General features: G+C 47.5%; 1 protein-coding gene and 1 long non-coding RNA gene across 3 annotated transcripts in view; both read right to left on the bottom strand.

Annotated features, from left to right (window-relative positions):
* Nucleotides 1–386: 386 nt before the first annotated feature.
* On the bottom strand, nucleotides 387–15,939 carry LOC132381503 (uncharacterized). Of its 2 annotated transcripts, none has more exons than XR_009508053.1 (3): nucleotides 10,508–15,939; nucleotides 10,132–10,199; nucleotides 387–3,048 (listed from the first exon to the last, which is right to left on the bottom strand). It is a non-coding gene; the product is annotated as an uncharacterized LOC132381503 (long non-coding RNA). The 2 variants fall into 2 exon arrangements; XR_009508054.1 differs by lacking the exon at nucleotides 387–3,048 and adding an exon at nucleotides 3,119–6,744.
* A 951-nt stretch (nucleotides 15,940–16,890) lies between these two features.
* Nucleotides 16,891–20,388, bottom strand: part of prkd2 (protein kinase D2) — a 131,008-nt gene continuing 127,510 nt past the window's right edge. Inside the window, exon 18 of the mRNA XM_059950948.1 lies at nucleotides 16,891–18,849. Within this exon, the coding sequence (XP_059806931.1) occupies nucleotides 18,640–18,849 (210 nt within the window). The 3' untranslated portion in view covers nucleotides 16,891–18,639. The remainder of the gene's footprint in view (nucleotides 18,850–20,388) is intronic.

Here is a 20,388-nt window from a genome sequence, read left to right as displayed (position 1 = left end):
GTTCGGGAATTGCACCGTCTCGGATCGCAAGACCCTGCAGCAGATAGTGAGGTCAGCTGAGAAGATCATCGGGGTCTCTCTTCTCGCTATTACAGATATTTACACTACACGCTGCACCCACAAAGCTAGCAGCATTGTGAAGGACCCCACGCACCCCTCATACAAACTCTTGTTCCTCCTGCTGTCTGGGAAAAGGCTCCGAAGCATTCGGGCTCTCACAACCAGACAGTGTAACAGTTTCTTCCCCCAAGCCATCACACTCCTCGATACCCAGAGTCTAGACTGACATCAACATCATTTATTATTATATTCTAATTTGTCCTCTACTGTGCCCATTGTCTTGTTTATTAATTATTGTACTGCCCTGCACTAATTTGTGCACTTTATGTAGTCCTGTGTAGGTCTGTAGTCTAGTGCAGTTTTTATGTTGTTTTACGTAGTCTAGTGTAGCCTTGTGCTGTCTCACATAGTCTAGTGTAGTTTTGTGTTGTTTCATGTCCTGGAGGAACGTTGTTTCGTTTTTACTGTGTACTGTACCAACAGTTTATGGTCGAAATGACAATTAAAAAGCGACTTGACTAGATGTGTAGTGGAGAGTGTATTGATTGGCTGCATTACAGCCTGGTACGGAAACACCAACGCCCTTGAATGGAAAATTCTACAAATGTTACTGGATATGGCCCAGACCGTCTCGGGTAAAGCCCTTCCAACCATTGAGCGCATCTACATGAAACATTGCCATAGGAAAGCAGCATCCATCATCAGAGATCCTCACCACACAGGCCGTGCTCTTTACTCACTGCTGCCATCGGGTAGAAGGTACAAGAGCCTCAGGACTCGCCCCACCGGGTTCGAGAGCGGTCAGTACACCTCAACTGTCATGCTCTTAAACAAAAGAGAATAACTACACTCATCACAAACGAGAAAATCTGCAGATGCTGGAAATCCAAAGCAACACACACAAAATGTTGGATGAACTCAGTAGGCCAGGCAGCATCTATGGAGAAGAATTCTCCAGTCCTGCTGAAGGGTCTTGGCCTGAAACGTCGACTGATTACTCTTTGCTGTTTGGCCTGCTGAGTTCCTCCAGCATTTTCTAACTACTCTCAACTGTTGAGATGTTCCCACAACTAATGAAAGAACTCTTTATCTCATTATCTCGTGTTCTTGGTATTTTAGCTATTTATTTACATTTGCATTTGCACAGTTTGTTGTCTTCTGCACTCTGGTTGATCTTTCATTGATCCTGTTATAGTTGCTGTTCTATAGATTTGCTGAGTATGTCCACAGGAAAATGCATCTTGGGGTTGTATGTGGTATGTGTATGTGATCCTGATAATAAATTTTACTTTGAACTTTGATTACTCATTTCCATAGATGCTGCCTGACCTGCTAAATTCCTCTTGCATTTGTGTGTTGCGTAGCTTGCGATTTCCGGCGTCCGCAGGAGCCCTTGTGTCCCAAGTGGGCCCACGTGTGGGGCTCCTTGCTCGAGCGAAGGGCACTGGGTGAGCTCCCTCGGCCGGACCCCAAACCCTCTCCCTGTGCCACAGTGCCCTTGGATCACCTCTGACTGGAGACCGACTGCGGGCTAAGTTCCAGTGACCGCGCACCGAGATCCCATCTCCGACCCCCTCATTCACACCTAGAGAAAGGCAGAGGCATAAACAAACTGAAAGAAGATCCGTGCAGGGAAGTGTGACCCGATCGATATGTTGCCGAGGTCCTCTCTGGTTTGGGTAGGAGAGGACGAGATAGCACAGACTATTGACATGCAGCTGCCAATTACTGATTTGTGCCTGTGTCCCCTGCAGTCCTTTATCTGCCTCTTATCTATTAGTCATATCAGTGGCTTCCTGTAAATCTTGACAAGTGAGAACATTGTGGGCAAGGAAATACAACACCCACATCCTTGAAATTCTAACACCTTGCTTTCCATGTTCACTGATTAACCCATTATCCGCCAGACCGATTTACACACTGGGCCGAATTGGAACGGTTGGGTACGGCCAAACCGATTCGGCGGGGCCCGGGCCCAAGAGCAAGGAACGGCCCGAGATTTAGACGATTTAACTGCCAGGCAGATTGAAAAGGACTGGAGGAGAGGAACACTCAATTCAATTCACTTTTAAATGTCGTTCAACCATACATGAATACCCATGAATACAGCCAAACGAGATAGTTCTACTCCGGGGTTGAGGTACAAAATGCAGTACCAACAGTCAGACACATCACAAAGCTCACATAGCACATCCGTTAGTCTCGAGACACCATGGATTTGCGCCTTGGTAAGTTTCCAGGGCGCAGGCCTGGGCAGGGTTGTATGGGAAACCGGCAGTTTCCCTTCTCCACCTCACCAATGTTGTCCAAGGGAAGGGCAAGGGCCGATACAGCCTGGCACCGGTGTCGTCGCAGAGCAATGTGTGGTTAAGTGCCTTGCTCAAGGATACATTACGCTGCCTCAGCTGAGGCTCGAACTAGTGACCTTCAGATCACTAGACCGACGCCTTAATCACTTTCATGCGCCCACACAAGATAGAAGGATGCAGCCACTGAATGAAGGAGACCAAACTCAAGCCATCCAACGTTAATGAACTCTGCAGACGACCACAGCAGAGCTTGTCTTCTGCCGAGGGAACACTGGGGGGCAGCACTGACTCCAGCCTGGGTGCCGCCGGTGGAGCGCACCAGTTCCAGCGCCTCTCTGTGAACAGGCGAGACCGCGGCTGGAGGCCCAGTCGACAAAGTGGCAAGCGCGTATTATACATCGTAAAATACAACCGCGCAAAATATACCAGTCGACAAGGTGGCAAGGCGTTCAGGGTTCAGCTCGTTGTTCCATGATATTTACTCAGCTCTGCACCGAACTGGGGCTGTGGCCTGCTCCTGCATTGGCTTCGTGGCCGTGGACTCGCTTTTGTGAACTTCAGCTCTGAATACCCGTTGCTTACTTTTACTGCTTACAGGATTTGTTTCTTTTTCTGCACAGTGGGTGCCTGATGGCCTTTTGTGAATGGGTCCGATTGGATTTTGTAGCTTTGTGACTGCCTGCAAAGAGAATAATCTCGAGGTTATATACAGTATACGTACATAACGTTGGACTTCTTTACTCCCTCCCCCACCCCAATCCCTCGACTGAGCATTATAGAGTCAAACAGCAGGGAAGAAAGTCCTTCGGCCCATCAAGCCCATACTGACCACCATTCACAATCCCTGTTTTATTCTCCCGACGCTCGGATTCTATTTGAAACGTACAGTATTTATCACACGTAGATTGAAATATACTTTACAATGTGCATACTTAACATGCAGGGGGCAGCCCGCAGATGTTGACACGCATTCCGGCGCCAATATGTCGTGTCCACGATATTCAGCAAAACAGCACCGAGCACAACGAGCAAGAAAACGGCAGCAAAGCAACCTCCTTCACCACCCTCTCGCCCACACACTCACAGGCCTCCAGCTCTTCAGTTCCTGGGCCGGTCTCTCCGACCCTCTGAAAGTCAGCCCCCGATCTTCAGTTCCTGGCCTGGACTCACAGATTCTCAGTCACTGGGCCTCAGGTCTCCAGCCCCTGGCCCAGACACCTGAACTCACAGTCATTGGGCCTCCCTGACCTGAACTCCTCAACCTGCAGTCGTCTGCCCTGGACTCACAGACCCACACTGATCAGGCCTCAGATCTTCAGTCCCGGGACCAGACTGACAGTCATTGGGCCTCACTCGAGTCCCTGGCCTGACTCTCAGACTCACAGCCATCGAGCCTCACTCAAATCCCTGGCCTGACTCACAGACTCACAACCGTAGGGCCCCTGACCTCCAATCTCTTGGCCTGCACTCTCAAACTCACAGTCATCTGGCCTCACTCCAGTCCCTAGCCCCATTCACAGACCTGATCGTTATTCCCCAACCTCCTGACTCACTAAATTTAGTCCTCGTTCTACCTCTGGACTCGCCTGCTCTGGAATTCAACCTTCCGCTCTGCTCTCCAGACTTCACCCACTTCCGGGTATCGAACCCAGGGGACTCTCGGATCACAACTGCCCCCAAATTCTGCTCTACTCCAGCACACGAGGGGGCAGCTTACAGCATCACACCAGCTTGTGCGCTTGAGTGATGTGGGAGGTGTCAGGGAAACCCCGTGCACTGTAGAATAACACAGCACAGCACAGGCCCGTGTCTGAGCCAAACATAAGACATGATGAAATGGTGGAACAAAATCAGGTCATCTAACCATATAACAATTACAGCACGGAAACAGGACATCTTGGCCCTTCTAGACCGTGCCGAACGCTTACTCTCACCTGGTCCCACCAACCTGCACTCAGCCCATAGCCGTCCATTCCTTTCCTGTTCGTATACCTATCCAATTTTACTTTAAATGACAAAACCGAACCTGCCTCTACCACTTCTACTGGAAGCTCGTTCCACATAGCTACCACTCTCTGAGTAAAGAAGTTTCCCCTCGTGTTACCCCTAATCTTTTACCCCATAACTCTCAACTCATGTCCTCTTGTTTGAATCTCCCCTACTCTCAATGGAAAAGCCTATCCCCCTCATAATTTTAAATACCTCTATTAACTCCCCCCTCAACCTTCTACACTCCAAAGAATAAAGACCTCACTTTTTCAACCTTTCCCTGTAAGTTAGGTGCTGAAACCCAGGTAACATTCTAGTAAATCTTCTCTGTACTCTCTCTATTTTGTTGACATCTTTCCTATAAGTCGGTGACCAGAACTGTACACAATACTCCAAATTTGGCCTCACCAATGCCTTGTACAATTTTAACATTACATCCCAACTCCTAAACTCAATGCTCTGATTTATAAAGACCAGCATACCAAAAGCTTTCTTCACCACCCTATCCACATGAGATTCCACCTTCAGGGAACTATGCACCATTATTCCTAGATCACTCTGTTCTACTGCATTCTTCAATACTCTACCATTTACCACGTATGTCCTATTTTGATTATTCCTACCAAAATGTAGCACCTCACACTTATGAGCATTAAACTCCATCTGCCATTGCTCAACCCACCCTTCTAACTGGCCTAAATCTCTCTGCAAGCTTTGAAAACCTGCTTCATTATCCACAACGCCTCCTACCTTAGTATCATCTGCATACTTACTAATCCAATTTACCACCCCATCATCCAGATCATTAATGTATATGACAAACAGCATTGGACCCAGTACAGATCCTTGAGGCACACCACTAGTCACCGGCCTCCAACCTGACGAACAGTTATCCACCACTACTCTATGGCATCTCCTAACCAGCCACTGTTGAATCTATTTCACAACTTCAATATTAATACCTAACAATTGAACCTTCCTAACTAACCTTCCATGCAGAATCTTGTCAAAGGCCTTACTGAAGTCCATCTCGACAACATCCACTGCTTTACCCTCGTCAACTTTCCTCGTAACCTCTTCAAAAAATTCAATAAGATTTGTCAAACATGACCTTCCACGCACAAATCCATGTTGACTGCTCCTAATCAGACCGTGTCTATCCAGATAATTATATATACCATCTCTAAGAATACTTTCCATTAATTTACTCACCACTGATGTCAAACTGACGGGCCGATAATTGCTAGGTTTACTCTTAGAACCCTTTTTAAACAATGGAACCACATGAGCAATACGCCAATTCTCCGGCACCATCCCCGTTTCTAATGACATTTGAAATATTTCTGTCACAGCCCCTGCTATTTCTACACTAATTTCCCTCAAGGTCCTGGGGAAAATCCAGTCAGGACCTAGGGACTTATCCACTTTTATATTCTTTAAAAGCGCCAGTACTTCCTCTTCTTTAATCATCATAGTTTCCATAACTTCCCATTTGGCCCATCGAGTCTGCTCCGCCATTTCATCATGGCTGATCCATTTTTTCTCTGTTTCTCTACCATGTGTACCTAAGACTTTTGCACAGTACTGTAAATAAAAAATAAAAATCAATGAATTTCATGACTTATATAAAACTGATCCTGCCAGACCCGATTCAGTTGTGTCTACACTGGTATGTGCATAACTTCACAATTTAGATAGGGTTAAAATGTGTTAGGGGTGGTCTGTAAATAGGGTTTGTCTGGCTATTAACACTTCAGTGGTTTAAGAAGAAAGCAGGGCAGCCACACTCCTTCCTCAGTAGTCTGTGAAGATCCAGCTTGACATCTAAAACTTTGGCAAACTTCTATAGTTGTGTGGTGGAGAGTGCATTGACTGGCTGTGTCACAGCCTGGTGTGGAAACACCAATAACCTTGAATAGAAAATCCTACAAAAACTAGTGGATTCGGACCAGTCCATCATGGGCAAAGCCCGCCCAAACTTTGAGCACATCTTCAGGAAACACTGTCGTAGGAAAGCATCATCCATCATCAGAGATCCTCACCATCCAGGCCATGGTTTCTCCTCACTGCTGCCATCAGGCAGAAGGTACAAGAGCTTCAGGACTCACTCCACTAGTTCAAGAACATTTACTACCCTCAACCATCAGACTCTTGAGCAAAAGTGGATAACCACACTCACTTGCGCATCCATTGAGATGTTCCCACAACCAATGATCTCACTTTAAGGACTCCTTATCTCGTTATCTCATGTTCTCATATTTATTGGTATACCTCATGTTCTCGTGTATGAGATATATCTCATATTTATTGCTAAAGGTTCAAAAGTTTCATTTATTATCCAAGCATGTGTCCATATACAACTCTGAAACTCATCTTCTCCAGATAGCTGTGAAACAAAGAAGATGAAAGTTGTTCAGAGAGAAACGTCAAATAGCCCCCGCACAAGAAGGGACGGCATTCCGATCATCAGTTCCCCCCCACAAACCCTCTCTCCACACAAAACAGAAGAACCCCCAAACCCCCCTCTCCCCACACAAAGAAGAATACCGTCAACCCCCAAACCCCCCTCTCCCCACACAAAACAGAAGAATACCGTCAACCCCCAAACCCCCCTCTCCCCACACAAAATGGAACAATACCGTCAACCCCCAACACCCCCCTCTCCCCACACAAAGAAGAATACCGTCAACCCCCAAACCCCCCTCTCCCCACACAAAACAGAAGAATACCGTCAACCCCCAAACCCCCCTCTCCCCACACAAAACAGAAGAATACCGTCAACCCCCAAACCCCCCTCTCCCCACACAAAACAGAAGAATACCGTCAACCCCCAAACCCCCCTCTCCCCACACAAAATGGAACAATACCATCAACCCCCAAACCCCCCTCTCCCCACACAAAATGGAACAATACCGTCAACCCCCAACACCCCCCTCTCCCCACACAAAGAAGAATACCGTCAACCCCCAAACCCCCCTCTCCCCACACAAAACAGAAGAATACCGTCAACCCCCAAACCCCCCTCTCCCCACACAAAATGGAACAATACCGTCAACCCCCAAACCCCCCTCTCCCCACACAAAACAGAAGAATACCGTCAACCCCCAAACCCCCAAACCCCCCTCTCCCCACACAAAATGGAACAATACCGTCAACCCCCAACACCCCCCTCTCCCCACACAAAACAGAAGAATACCGTCAACCCCCAAACCCCCCTCTCCCCACACAAAATGGAACAATACCGTCAACCCCCAAACCCCCCTCTCCCCACACAAAATGGAACAATACCGTCAACCCCCAAACCCCCCTCTCCCCACACAAAACAGAAGAATACCGTCAACCCCCAAACCCCCCTCTCCCCACACAAAACAGAAGAATACCGTCAACCCCCAAACCCCCCTCTCCCCACACAAAACAGAAGAATACCGTCAACCCCCAAACCCCCCTCTCCCCACACAAAACAGAAGAATACCGTCAACCCCCAAACCCCCCTCTCCCCACACAAAACAGAAGAATACCGTCAACCCCCAAACCCCCCTCTCCCCACACAAAACAGAAGAATACCGTCAACCCCCAAACCCCCCTCTCCCCACACAAAATGGAACAATACCGTCAACCCCCAAACCCCCCTCTCCCCACACAAAATGGAACAATACCGTCAACCCCCAAACCCCCCTCTCCCCACACAAAATGGAACAATACCGTCAACCCCCAACACCCCCCTCTCCCCACACAAAGAAGAATACCGTCAACCCCCAAACCCCCCTCTCCCCACACAAAACAGAAGAATACCGTCAACCCCCAAACCCCCAAACCCCCCTCTCCCCACACAAAATGGAACAATACCGTCAACCCCCAACACCCCCCTCTCCCCACACAAAACAGAAGAATACCGTCAACCCCCAAACCCCCCTCTCCCCACACAAAATGGAACAATACCGTCAACCCCCAAACCCCCCTCTCCCCACACAAAACAGAAGAATACCGTCAACCCCCAAACCCCCCTCTCCCCACACAAAACAGAAGAATACCGTCAACCCCCAACACCCCCCTCTCCCCACACAAAATGGAACAATACCGTCAACCCCCAAACCCCCCTCTCCCCACACAAAACAGAAGAATACCGTCAACCCCCAAACCCCCAAACCCCCCTCTCCCCACACAAAACAGAAGAATACCGTCAACCCCCAACACCCCCCTCTCCCCACACAAAATGGAACAATACCGTCAACCCCCAAACCCCCCTCTCCCCACACAAAACAGAAGAATACCGTCAACCCCCAAACCCCCCTCTCCCCACACAAAACAGAAGAATACCGTCAACCCCCAAACCCCCCTCTCCCCACACAAAACAGAAGAATACCGTCAACCCCCAAACCCCCCTCTCCCCACACAAAATGGAACAATACCGTCAACCCCCAAACCCCCCTCTCCCCACACAAAACAGAAGAATACCGTCAACCCCCAAACCCCCCTCTCCCCACACAAAACAGAAGAATACCGTCAACCCCCAAACCCCCCTCTCCCCACACAAAATGGAACAATACCGTCAACCCCCAACACCCCCCACACAACAAAACAAATAAAGGAACGAGAAACAAAAATGTAGGATGTGAAAACCTTTAAGTCTGAAAAAGTCCACAGCTCATTAATGCAATCGTCCAATCGGTAAACGCAGAACCGGGGAACGTCCTCCGACATCATCGAAGGAGAGAGACGCCGCACGAGGCAGAGGCCTGAACCGCGACCTAGGCGTGACAGTGATAGGCCGCGCACAGACTCCTCGGTAGTGATCAACAGCAGGGGCAATCGGTGCTGAAGTCCCTCCCGCCTTCCGCAATCACAGTCTTCTCTCTATCTCAATCTTCCTCGATGCTTTAACCAGTGAAGGGGAGTTGAACATCAGCTCACACCCCATCTCAAGACCCCTTCGCATCGAGGCGGTCTGGGTACGTGCTCACTCCCCGGAGGTAGCACAGCTCCAGGTCGCTCAATCGATCTCCAAACTGTAAATCGCAGTCTCTAACGGTCCCAGAAACACAGTTAGGGTGAAAAACTGACGTGAAAGAAGTAGAACAGATATTTCCCTGGGCTACCTGGAAGATGTCGACCGAGGGGACGTTGCACGCTGGCGCCATCTTGACCGCTGTTTCTTGACTGACTTATACCTGCATTTGCAGAGTTTACTGCCTTCTGCACTCTGGCTGATCTTTATAGTTATAGTTACTTTTCTGTAGATTTGCTGAGTCTGCCTGCAGGGTTGTATTTGATGACATGCATGCACTCTGACTATAAAATTTACTTTGAACTTTGAAATAGTTCTCTTCTTATAGCAAAAAAGCAAACCATGGTCCTGATGAAGGGTCTTGGTCCAAATCATCGATTGTCTATAGATTCTCTATGACCTGCAGAGTTCCTTCTGCGGTTAGTGTGTGTGTCGCTCAAGATTTCCAGCACCTTTGGCCTCCGACCACCAACTCTGTAGATCTCCTGTGCTAATGGAATAAACTATCTCCCTCAGGTAATGAATGAAACAAACTACTTGCTGCCCTCTGGTGTTCAAACTCAGTAAATTCACCGCGGATCCTTCCAAGGTTTTAAGATGAGCTTTATATGAGACAAGCAGAAACACGATGTGCCGTTTAGTATCAATTACCAGCACAGTCCAGAAATGTGCTGGGGCAGCCCGCAAGCATCTCCATGTTTCCAGTGCCAATGTAACATTCCCCCAGCTTAATAACCCTAACCCGCACGCCTGAAGACACACACTCACCATTTTACGGGTGGCTACTTCCCACCCGTCATCAGGGGTCTGAATGGATAGCCTTTGTTACTGTGCACCTGGAATAAAGACAGGCATGAAAAAGTTTATGAAATGCATGTAACCCTCAGGTCCGGCCGGCGGGGTTAGTCTGGGGGAGACAGTCTCCAGCCCCACCAAGCGTGTGAAATCTCAGGTGCAAAACCTCTTGTTTGTGACCTGCTGTGGTACCTTTTCCCCCGTACCTTGAAATAACAGACAGTACACCATATGCAATCAAATGATTTTGCTTTATAGTTCTTAATTTGACTAGAGGGTTAGTAAAGAAAAACAAAAAGGAAAAGGGCCCATTTTAGCGAAACGGGCTCATGTGCACATTGGAGCTCACCGTGGGCCTCTCCCCGATCCTCCATCGAAGTCTCCAGTCTTCGTTGACTCCCGGCCCCAGTCCAAGTCCACTCCTTTCCGGCATCTTCTCTCTTCATTTTCCGCCGAACGAAAGACCCAGATCACCTCATTCTCAGGCACACAACAAGAACAAACACTCCTCTCGTTGCACAGCCCCCCGTAATCTCCAGCCTTAACCCAAACACTGCCGCTACAGAAACACCATTACATCAGCAGCGAAACCTTTCCCCGGGCGTTACACTAGTGAAAGATTTTCTTTTAGTTTATTATACCCTTCAACTAATACATGAAATTAGAAGTATGATTTGATACTTTTCATGTTACATTCTAAATATTCATCGTATGCATATAAACAAAAAACATTTAAAGTGCCGCACAGTTTTCAGGCTGTGTACAAATTTCCTATCAGAACAATGGTTGGTCCGCACAGCCATAAAACAAGTGAGAGGGAACATTGCCCATGCACACCACCTCACTACTTTTGCTCTCTTTTTGCATGACTTAATTTTTAAATATATATATTTCTTATTGTAATTTATGGTATATTTTATGTATTGCACTATTCTGCAGCTGCAGAATGACAAATTTCATGTCTGTCAGTGATAATAAGCCATTCTGATTCTGACTTTTGATATGTGGGAGGAAACTAGATAAGACCATAAGGTATAGGAGCAGAATTAGGCCATTTGGCCCATCGAGTCTGCTCCGCCATTTCATCATGGCTGATCCAATTTTCTCTCTCAGCCTTCTCCCTGTATCCCTTCATAGCCTGATTGACCAAGAATCTATCAATCTCTGTCTTAATTATAGATTAATTGATAGATACTTTATTGATCCCAAAGGATATCACAGTGTCACAGTAACATTACAAGTGCACAGATAAACAAATATTAGAAGTAAGAAGGAATAAAAAGTAAGTTACCTCAGATAACCTAAAAGGAGGGAGACAAATCCTGGAAAGATGTAATAATAGTAGGGTTGTCGTGTTGGGAGATTTTAATTTCCCCAAATATCATCTAACCGTATAACAATCACAGCACGGAAACTGGACATCTCGGCCCTCCTAGTCCGTGCCGAATGCTTACTCTCACCTAGTCCCACCAACCTGCACTCAGCCCATAACCCTCCATTCCTTTCCTGTCCATATACCTATCCAATTTTACTTTAAATGACAATACTGAACCTACCTCTACCACTTCTACTGGAAGCTCGTTCCACACAGCTACCACTCTCTGAGTAAAGAAATTCCCCCTCGTGTTACCCTTAAACTTTTGCCCCCTAACTCTCAACTCATGTCCTCTTGTTTGAATCTCCCCTACTCTCAATGGAAAAAGCCTATCCACGTCAACTCTATCTATCCCCCTCATAATTTTAAATACCTCTATCAAGTCCCCCCTCAACCTTCTACACTCCAAAGAATAAAGACCTAACTTGTTCAACCTTTCCCTGTAAGTTAGGTGCTGAAACCCAGGTAACATTCTAGTAAATCTTCTCTGTACTCTCTCTATTTTGTTGACATCTTTCCTATAATTCGGTGACCAGAACTGTACACAATACTCCAAATTCGGCCTTACCAATGCCTTGTACAATTTGAACATTACATCCCAACTCCTATACTCAATGCTCTGATTTATAAAGGCCAGCATACCAAAAGCTTTCTTCACCACCCTATCCACATGAGATTCCACCTTCTGGGAACTATGCACCATTATTCCTAGATCACTCTGTTCTACTGCATTCTTCAATGCCCTAACATTTGCCATGTATGTCCTATTTTGATTATTCCTACCAAAATGTAGCACCTCACACTTATCAGCATTAAACTCCATCTGCCTTTGTTCAGCCCACTCTAACTGGCCTAAATCTCTCTGCGAGCTTTGAAAACCTACTTCATTATCCACAATGCCACCTACCTTAGTATCATCTGCATACTTACTAATCCTATTTACCACCCCATTATCCAGATCATTAATGTATATGACAAACAACATTGGATCCAGTACAGATCCCTGAGGCACCCCGCTAGTCACCGGCCTCCAACCTGACAAACAGTTATCCACCACTACTCTCTGGCATCTCCCATCCAGCACTGAATATCGATTGGCATCTCCCTAGAGTGAGGGGTTTAGATGGGGTGGAGTTTGTTAGGTGTGTTCTGGAAGGTTTCTTGACACAATATGTAGAGTAAGCCTACAAGAGGAGAGGCTGTACTTGATCTGGTATTGGGAAATGAACCTGGTCAGGTGTCAGGTCTGTCAGGGGTTTGAACGGTCTTACGTGCGTTTAGGATTTGTACACTGGTAATATATTTGATAGTTTTGATAACCTGCACTGTAAATATATAAATAAATATATTTATATTTATAATCATTTTTATAAATATCTGCAGATTCGCCACTCTGTCAGGGAAAAATTTCTCTCTTTTCCTGATCTACCACCTGCTATGTTGTGGGAAAAACTCACTCTTAGCTTTAATAATAAAGGGCTGATCTCTGTACTATACTCTCAGCTTGCAGAGGGATTTGGACCAGATGGAAAAATGGCAGATGGAGTTTAATTCATTCAAGTGTGCACTTTGGAAGGTAAAACCAAGGTAGAACATACAAGGTAAATGGTAGGGCACTGAGGAGTGCAGTAGAACAGAGGGATCTAGGAATACAGATACAAAATTCCCTAAAAGTGGTGTCTCAGGCAGATAGGGTAGTAAAGAGAGCTTTTGGTACATTGGCCTTTATAAATCAAAGTATTGAGTGTAAGAGTTGGAATGTTATGGTGAGGTTGTATAAGGCATTGGTGAGGCCGAATTTGGAGTATTGTGTGCAGTTTTGGTCACTGAATTACAGGAATGATATTAATAAGGCTGAAAGAGTGCAGAGAAGGTTTACAAGGATGTTGCCGGGACTTGAGAAACTGAGGTACAGAGAAAGATTGAATAGGTTAGGACTTTATTCACTGGAGCGTAGAAGAATGAGGGGAGACTTGACAGAGGTATATAAAATTATGATGGGTATAGATAGAGTGAATGCAAGCAGGCTTTTTCCACTGAGGCCAGGGGAGAAAAAAAACCAGAGGACATGGGTTAAGGGTGAAGGGGTAAAACTTTAAAGGGAACATTAGTGGGGGCTTCTTCACACAGAGAGGGGTGGGAGTGTGGAATGAGCTGCCGGATGAAGTGGTAAATACAGGCTCACTTTTAACATTTAAGAAAAACTTGGACAGGTACATGGATGAGAGGGGTATGGAGGGATATGGTCCAGGTGCAGGTCAGTGGGACTAGGCAGAAAAATGGTTTGGCACAGTCAAGAAGGGCTGAAGGGCCTGTTTCTGTACTGTAATGTTCTATGGTTCTATGTCTTTGGGAGTTCAAGATCTAAACAAAACTACAACTAGCTGGGAGGATGACCTTGGTGTGGATCTGGCTGAGGAATATTGGGCAAAAACATTGAATAGGGTTCATTCCTCGTCATCGTACTAGACTGGGGCTCATACAATTTAAAGTTTTACACAGGGTACATTTAAGTAAAGCCAGGCTTGCTGACGTATATCCCGGGACAGACGCTGGCTGTGACAGGTGTTCCTTCTCTCCCGCTGGTTTAGTGCATGCATTTTGGTCTTGCCCTTGGCTTGATGGCTATTGGGCACTGGTTTTTAAAATTATCGGTGAGGTTTTGGGGGTGACACTGAGACCTTGCCCGCATCGCTGTATTTGGTGTGGCGGATGATGCTTTGGGGTTAAATGCAAACCAGTCGGATATCGTTGCATTTACATCACTTTTGGCCTGTAGGAGAATCTTGCTGGTCTGGAAATCTGCCACTCCCCCATCTGCTGCTGCTTGGTTAGAGGACGTAATGTTTTTTTCTGAAATTAGAAAAGATTAAATTCACTCTGAGGGGGTCTGTGAAAAAAGTTCTATTTGAAATGGGGACCTTTCTTGTCATAATTTGGGAGTCTTAAGGAATTACCCACTAGTTGAGGGCATCTGATTGTATTTGGGAAGTTGCCTCTCTTTTAACACGCATCTGGTTTACCCCACAGGGTGGCTGATGAATTGTAATATGGATCATCTGACATGTTGTGGATGTGTGTGGGCCTTCATCTTGAAGAAGTGTGGGGGTTTGAATGTGAAATTTATTCGTGAATTGTTGTAAATACATTAGCTGCCGTGGTACATTTGGGGAGGGAGGGAGAAGGGAGGTTTGTTTAGGGGTAAGATATAAAAGCAAAATGGAGGGAAGAGTAATCCATTATGTATTCTGTATTGTGTCATTCCTTCAATAAAAATAAAAATTAAAAAAAAAGAACGGTGGCCCCCGGAACAAAAAGATTACAGTCTGAGGAGCATCTAATGGCCCCGGATCTGTATTTGCTGGAGCTTGGGGGCAGGACCCCCTTGAAACCAGTCCAGTATTGAAATGTATGGATATAGGGTGGACCTGGAGAGGTTGTATCCTTTAGTGGGGGAGTCTAGGACCAGGGGGCACAAACTCAGAATAAAAGGACGTTCCTTTAGAACAGAGATGGGGAGATATTTCTTCAGCCAGTAGGGTGGTGAATCTGTGGAATTCGTTGCCACAGACGTCTGTGGAGGCCAAGTAGATTTAAAGTAGAAGTTGATAGGTTCTTGAGTAATAAGGGTGTCAGAGGTTTTGAGAATGCAGAAGAGGGAAAATAAATCGACCATGATGGAATGGTGGAGCAGAGTTGATGGGCCAAATGGCCTGTCGCGTCAAGACTACAGACTTCTTCCTCTCTGTCTCTCTCTCTCTCTCTCTCTCTCTCACACACACACACACACACACACACACACACACACACACACACACACACACACAGTGGGTCAGGTAGCATCTATGGAGAGGAATACACAGTCAACCTTTTGGACTGAGACTGTTCTTCAGAACCCCACTTCCGCGGCGCAATCAGAGATTTTTAAGACTATAAATCTGGTTCTGAGTGATATCGATCTGTACCTCGCAAAACTTCGTCCCTTTAAACCTCCCCCCTCCCAACATGACATCTCAAAGGGCCCCGTGGTCCACTAACCATGGCAGTAGAGTCTCTGGAGTTGTGCACAGCAAGACTCCACAAACAACTGTTGGCTGGAGGGGCAGCCAATGAGCACATTAGAAGTGAGCTTTGATTGCATTCACAAGAACCAATGTAGATGATGAACAGGGAGTGGTGTCGCAGCAACAACCTTGCACTCAACATCAGTAAGACCCAAGAATTGATTGTGGACGTCAGAAAGGGTAAGACGAGGGACCTCACACCCAGTCCTCATCACAGGACGGAAAGTGGAGAGACTGAGCAATTTCAAGTTCCCGGGTGTCAATATCTCCGAGGATCTCACCTGGGCCCGACACATCGATGCAGTTATAATGGAAGCAAGACCATCAGTATATGGCATTGGCGATTTGGTATGTCACTGAAAACAGTCGGAGATTTCTACAGGCGTACCAGGGAAAGAATTCTAACCGGCTGCACCACGGTCTCGTATGGTGGTGGTGATGGGGTGGGGGGGGGGGTGCTAGCTGCCAAATTAACTTGAAGCAAGTTGTAAACTCAGTCAGCTCCTAGATACTACAAAGGAGCAATGCCTCAGGAAGGTGGTGTCTATTATTAAGGACCCCCCGTCACCCAGGACGTGCCTCCTTCTCATTGTTAGTATTAGGGAGGAGGTACAGGAACCTGAAGACACACACTCAATGATTCAGTAGCAGCTTCTTCCCCTCTGCCAACCAATTTCTGAATGGACATTGAACCCATGAACACTACCTCACTACTTTTTAACTTCCACTTTTGCACTACTTATTTAACTACTATATATATATATATATAGACAGATATATATAGTGTTGGCGTGTGGCCAGGTGGATAAGGCATCGGTCTAGTGATCTGAAGGTCTCTAGTTCGAGCCTTTGCTGAGGCTGCGTGTGTGTCCTTGAGCAAGATGCTTAACCACACGTTGCTCTGCGACAACACCGGTGCCAAGCTGTATGGGTCCTAGTGCACTTTCCTTGGACAACATCGGTGGCGTGGAGACGGGAGACTTGCAGCTTGGGCAACTGCTGGTCTCCCATAAAAAAAGACCCTGCCCAGGCCTGCGCCCTGGAAACTTTCCAAGGTGCAAATCCGTGGTCTATCGAGACTAGCGGAGGCCTACCTACCATAATTCAGTTTTAATAGGCATTATAATCTTATATATTGCATTGTGCTGCTGCTGCTAAGTTACCAAATTTCACGACACTTGCTGGTGACAGTAACCCTGGTTCTGAAGTGCCGCAGCCAGAATTCTTCAGCTGGCGGAACCACGTGACGGCTGCCACTGGAGTACGACAGAAAATTTGACAAACAAGGATGGGTGTGTTCCAAACTCATCTTTATTGAACAGGTCGAAGTATGTTTTTTACAAATAAAACGAAGCTGAAAGATGTCCAGAGACTGAGATACAGAGGCTGGAATGAGCAGATCTTCACACACACTCACACAGTCACCACATTCTCCCATGGAAATACATATTCACTCCCAAACACACACACACACACTTGCTCACGGATACACACGTTTGTTCACGGACATAAGCACAGACACAGATAGACCGTCAGAGACACACGCACACACGGCAGTAACAAGTCTACTAATGAAGGTGCCACCAGCAGGTTTTTGTTACCCTTCCCCTGCCAATGTTTTGGAGTGGATTGTGGAAAATCTCCCGGGATTCCCCCCTCCTGCTCTCCAATGACCCTTTTCCCAAACCAATCTCACCCCTTGGGAGCTCGTGCCACTGTGCCTGGGGAGGAAGGGGAGTGGCACATGGATAATGTCAAAATGGAGGGCTATGTGGGAAGGAAGGGTTGGAGATCACAGAACAACATTGTGGGCTGAAGGGCCTGTACTGGAATCTCTCTCCAAGCCTCCTCTATCCACGTCCATCCAAAACACCACCGTACCCGCCTCTACCGTCTCTGCTAGTGAGCACGCAGTGTCGACGGGCTTTGTCTGCACAAGTGGTCGTGCAATGCTGTCGCCGGCCACCCCCTTCACAAATACATTTTAAAAAACACGAACAAACTCCCCCCAGCGGTGGGGCCCCCACCTTCCATCGCAGGTCAATAACCACTGAACCCTAGTGGCGGCAATGAAAATCTCAGTTTGCTTTCATGTCTCAGGTTTGTACAATGTGATATAAATATAGAAAACTATCAGGAAACAGTGGGAATGCTCTCCCTTTGTGGTTGTGGAGTTCCTAAGGCAGCTGTAGTCTACATGTGTCTTGTACTGTAAGATCTACCGTTTACTAAGAATGTCCCTCCCACACGGCCTCTCAATCCCATTCAAATCATATTTTGGGAGGTTGTACGTGACCGAGGAACTCCCCCGTCCCTCTCTACACCGCCCAATGAACTACCCTTCCTTCCCTCGGGCACAGAAAGGCTCAAAGGCCAGTGAGAGTTTGGGTCGGAATGGGGGCTGCACCGCAACTTCACCGTCATTCGAGCTTTCCGGCAGAACGGGTAGGGAGGGGAGAAGAACGCGGGGTGCTTAAAAAAAAAAGAGTGCCATCGTGCAAGTTGGCTGCAACCCACCGAGCCCTGCTGGGGGAGGGAGTGACGTGGGGCTGGAACTCGGTGGTGGTGCAGAGTGTCCTCGAGGAGCACTGTTTGGATTGAGGCTCGTGTTGGCCAGGAGTCACGGTGCGAGGAACGAGGAAGGAGGGGTTTTTGCTTGCACTAACCACAATTTACGTAAAAATACGACACAACCAAATAGCTTATGGCCACTCTCTGAGAAAGCATGGTTCTGTAACAGATCTCCTGGGAGAGGTCATGTCCGCATGAGGTGGGGGACAGAGAAGGTCAGATTTCCACAGCCATGGGTGACCGCCTGCTTCAGGAATCCTGTGTTTGTGTCTGTACATTCTCGCCTACTTGGGAACAGACAGATCAGCTCAAATCTAGGTCCAAGAGTTGCCCGGTCAGGAGGCAGATTCTTTGATCATCGAGCCTCGGTGCCGTCTCCGATCTGCGGCCGATTTCTCGGGGGCGGAGTGGAGGGCGGAGGGGGTGTGGGATGAGGGGGCATTTCACAGATGGTCAAGCGGTCGTCACAGTCTATAAGATGCTGACCCTCTCACTGAGCCCCTGGCCGTCATCCTCCCTCCAGCTGCCCGCAGGCGGCAGCCGGCTGGCCTTGTGGGGCTGGTACTGCAGCGAGCGGCTCAGGGCGAACGTCTCCCAGCGCAGGTCATCGCTCTCGTGGGTCAGGTACCTCTCGCCCATTTTGCACTCGAGCTCTCGCAGATCCAGCCAGGTCTGGTGGTCCTGGGTGGGGAGAGAGAGAGTTGTCAGAGATCGGAAAAGATGGCCAGTCACCAGCGAGATTACCATCGTTACGTGTACCAAGATACACGGAAACCGAGATTCAGGCAGCATGACAGCATAGTGTTGCAAAAGGTTATAACTTGTTTCGATGGCACCACAGCATTTGAGCAGAAAACAACCTCTCCCTCAATGTCGCAAGAACAAAGGAGGAATAGAGGACTACAGGAGGAATAGAGAAGGGCTAACCCCTATTGACATCAATGGATCTGGGGTTGAGAGGGTGAACAGCTTTAAATTCCTCGACATCCACATCACTGAGGACCTCACGTGGTCTGTACACACCGGCCGTGCGGTGAAAAAGGCGCCTCAGATGGATGAGGAAGTTTGGTATGGGCCCCCAGATCCTAAGAACTTTCTACAGTGGCACGATTGAGAGCATCCTGAAATGTACTTCCCTCAATGACAGGACTCTGCAGAGAGTGGTACGGACAGCCCAATGCATTTGTAGATGTGAACTTCCCACTACTCAGGACATTTACAAAGACAGGTGTGTAAAAAGGGCCCAAAGGATCATTGGGGACCCGAGTCACCCCGACCACAAACTGTTCCAGCTGTTACCATCCGGGAAACGGTACCGCAGCATAAAAGCCAGGACCAACAGGCTCCGGGACAGCTTCTTCCACCAGGTAATATAATATTGGTTGGCACGGTAACACAGCGGTCAGCATAACGCTTTACAGCACCAGAGACCCAGGTTCAATTCCCACCAATGTTTGTAAGGAGCTTGTATGTTCCCTCCCGTGACAATGTGGGTTTCGTCTGGGTGCTCCATAAGACATTCAGGAGGAGCAGAATTAGGCTGTTCAGCCCATCGAGTCTGCTCTGCCATTCTATCGTTATTATCCTCCTCAAGCCCATTCTCCTGCCTTCTCTCCACAGCCTTTAACACCCTTTCTAATCAAGAACCTATCAACCTCTGCTTAAATACAGCCAGTAACTTGGCCATCTGTGCCAATGAATTCCACAGATTCAGCACCCTCTGGCTGAAGAAATTCCTCCTACTCCGGCTTCCTCCACATCCCGAAGCCTCCTCAGACTGCACTACCGTGCCCCTCAGAGGCTCCAACGAGGCGAGGTGTTAAACGGTTACAGCTATATAGGACCCTGGTCAGCACAGTGACCATACTGGACTCACCATAATTCAAGGGAGGTAGTGAAGAGTGAGTGAGTGTGTGTGTGTGTGTGTGTGTCCGTGTCCCACTTGGAGTATTGTGCTCAGTTCTGGTCGCCTCACTACAGGAAGGATGTGGAAACCATAGAAAGGGTGCAGAGATTTACATGGATGTTGCCTGGATTGGGGAGCATGCCTTATGAGAATAGGTTGAGTGAACTCGGCCTTTTCTCCTTGGAGCGACGATGAGAGGTGACCTGATAGAGGTGTATAAGATGAGGGACATTGATCGTGTGGATAGTCAGAGGCTTTTTTCCAGGGCTGAAATGGCTAGCATGAGAGGGCACAGTTTAAAGGTGCTTGGAAAT

Source organism: Hypanus sabinus, chromosome 26 (assembly GCF_030144855.1).
Source record: "Hypanus sabinus isolate sHypSab1 chromosome 26, sHypSab1.hap1, whole genome shotgun sequence".
In the NCBI taxonomy this organism is placed as follows: domain Eukaryota; kingdom Metazoa; phylum Chordata; class Chondrichthyes; order Myliobatiformes; family Dasyatidae; genus Hypanus; species Hypanus sabinus.
This window is presented reverse-complemented; position numbering and strand designations above follow the sequence as displayed.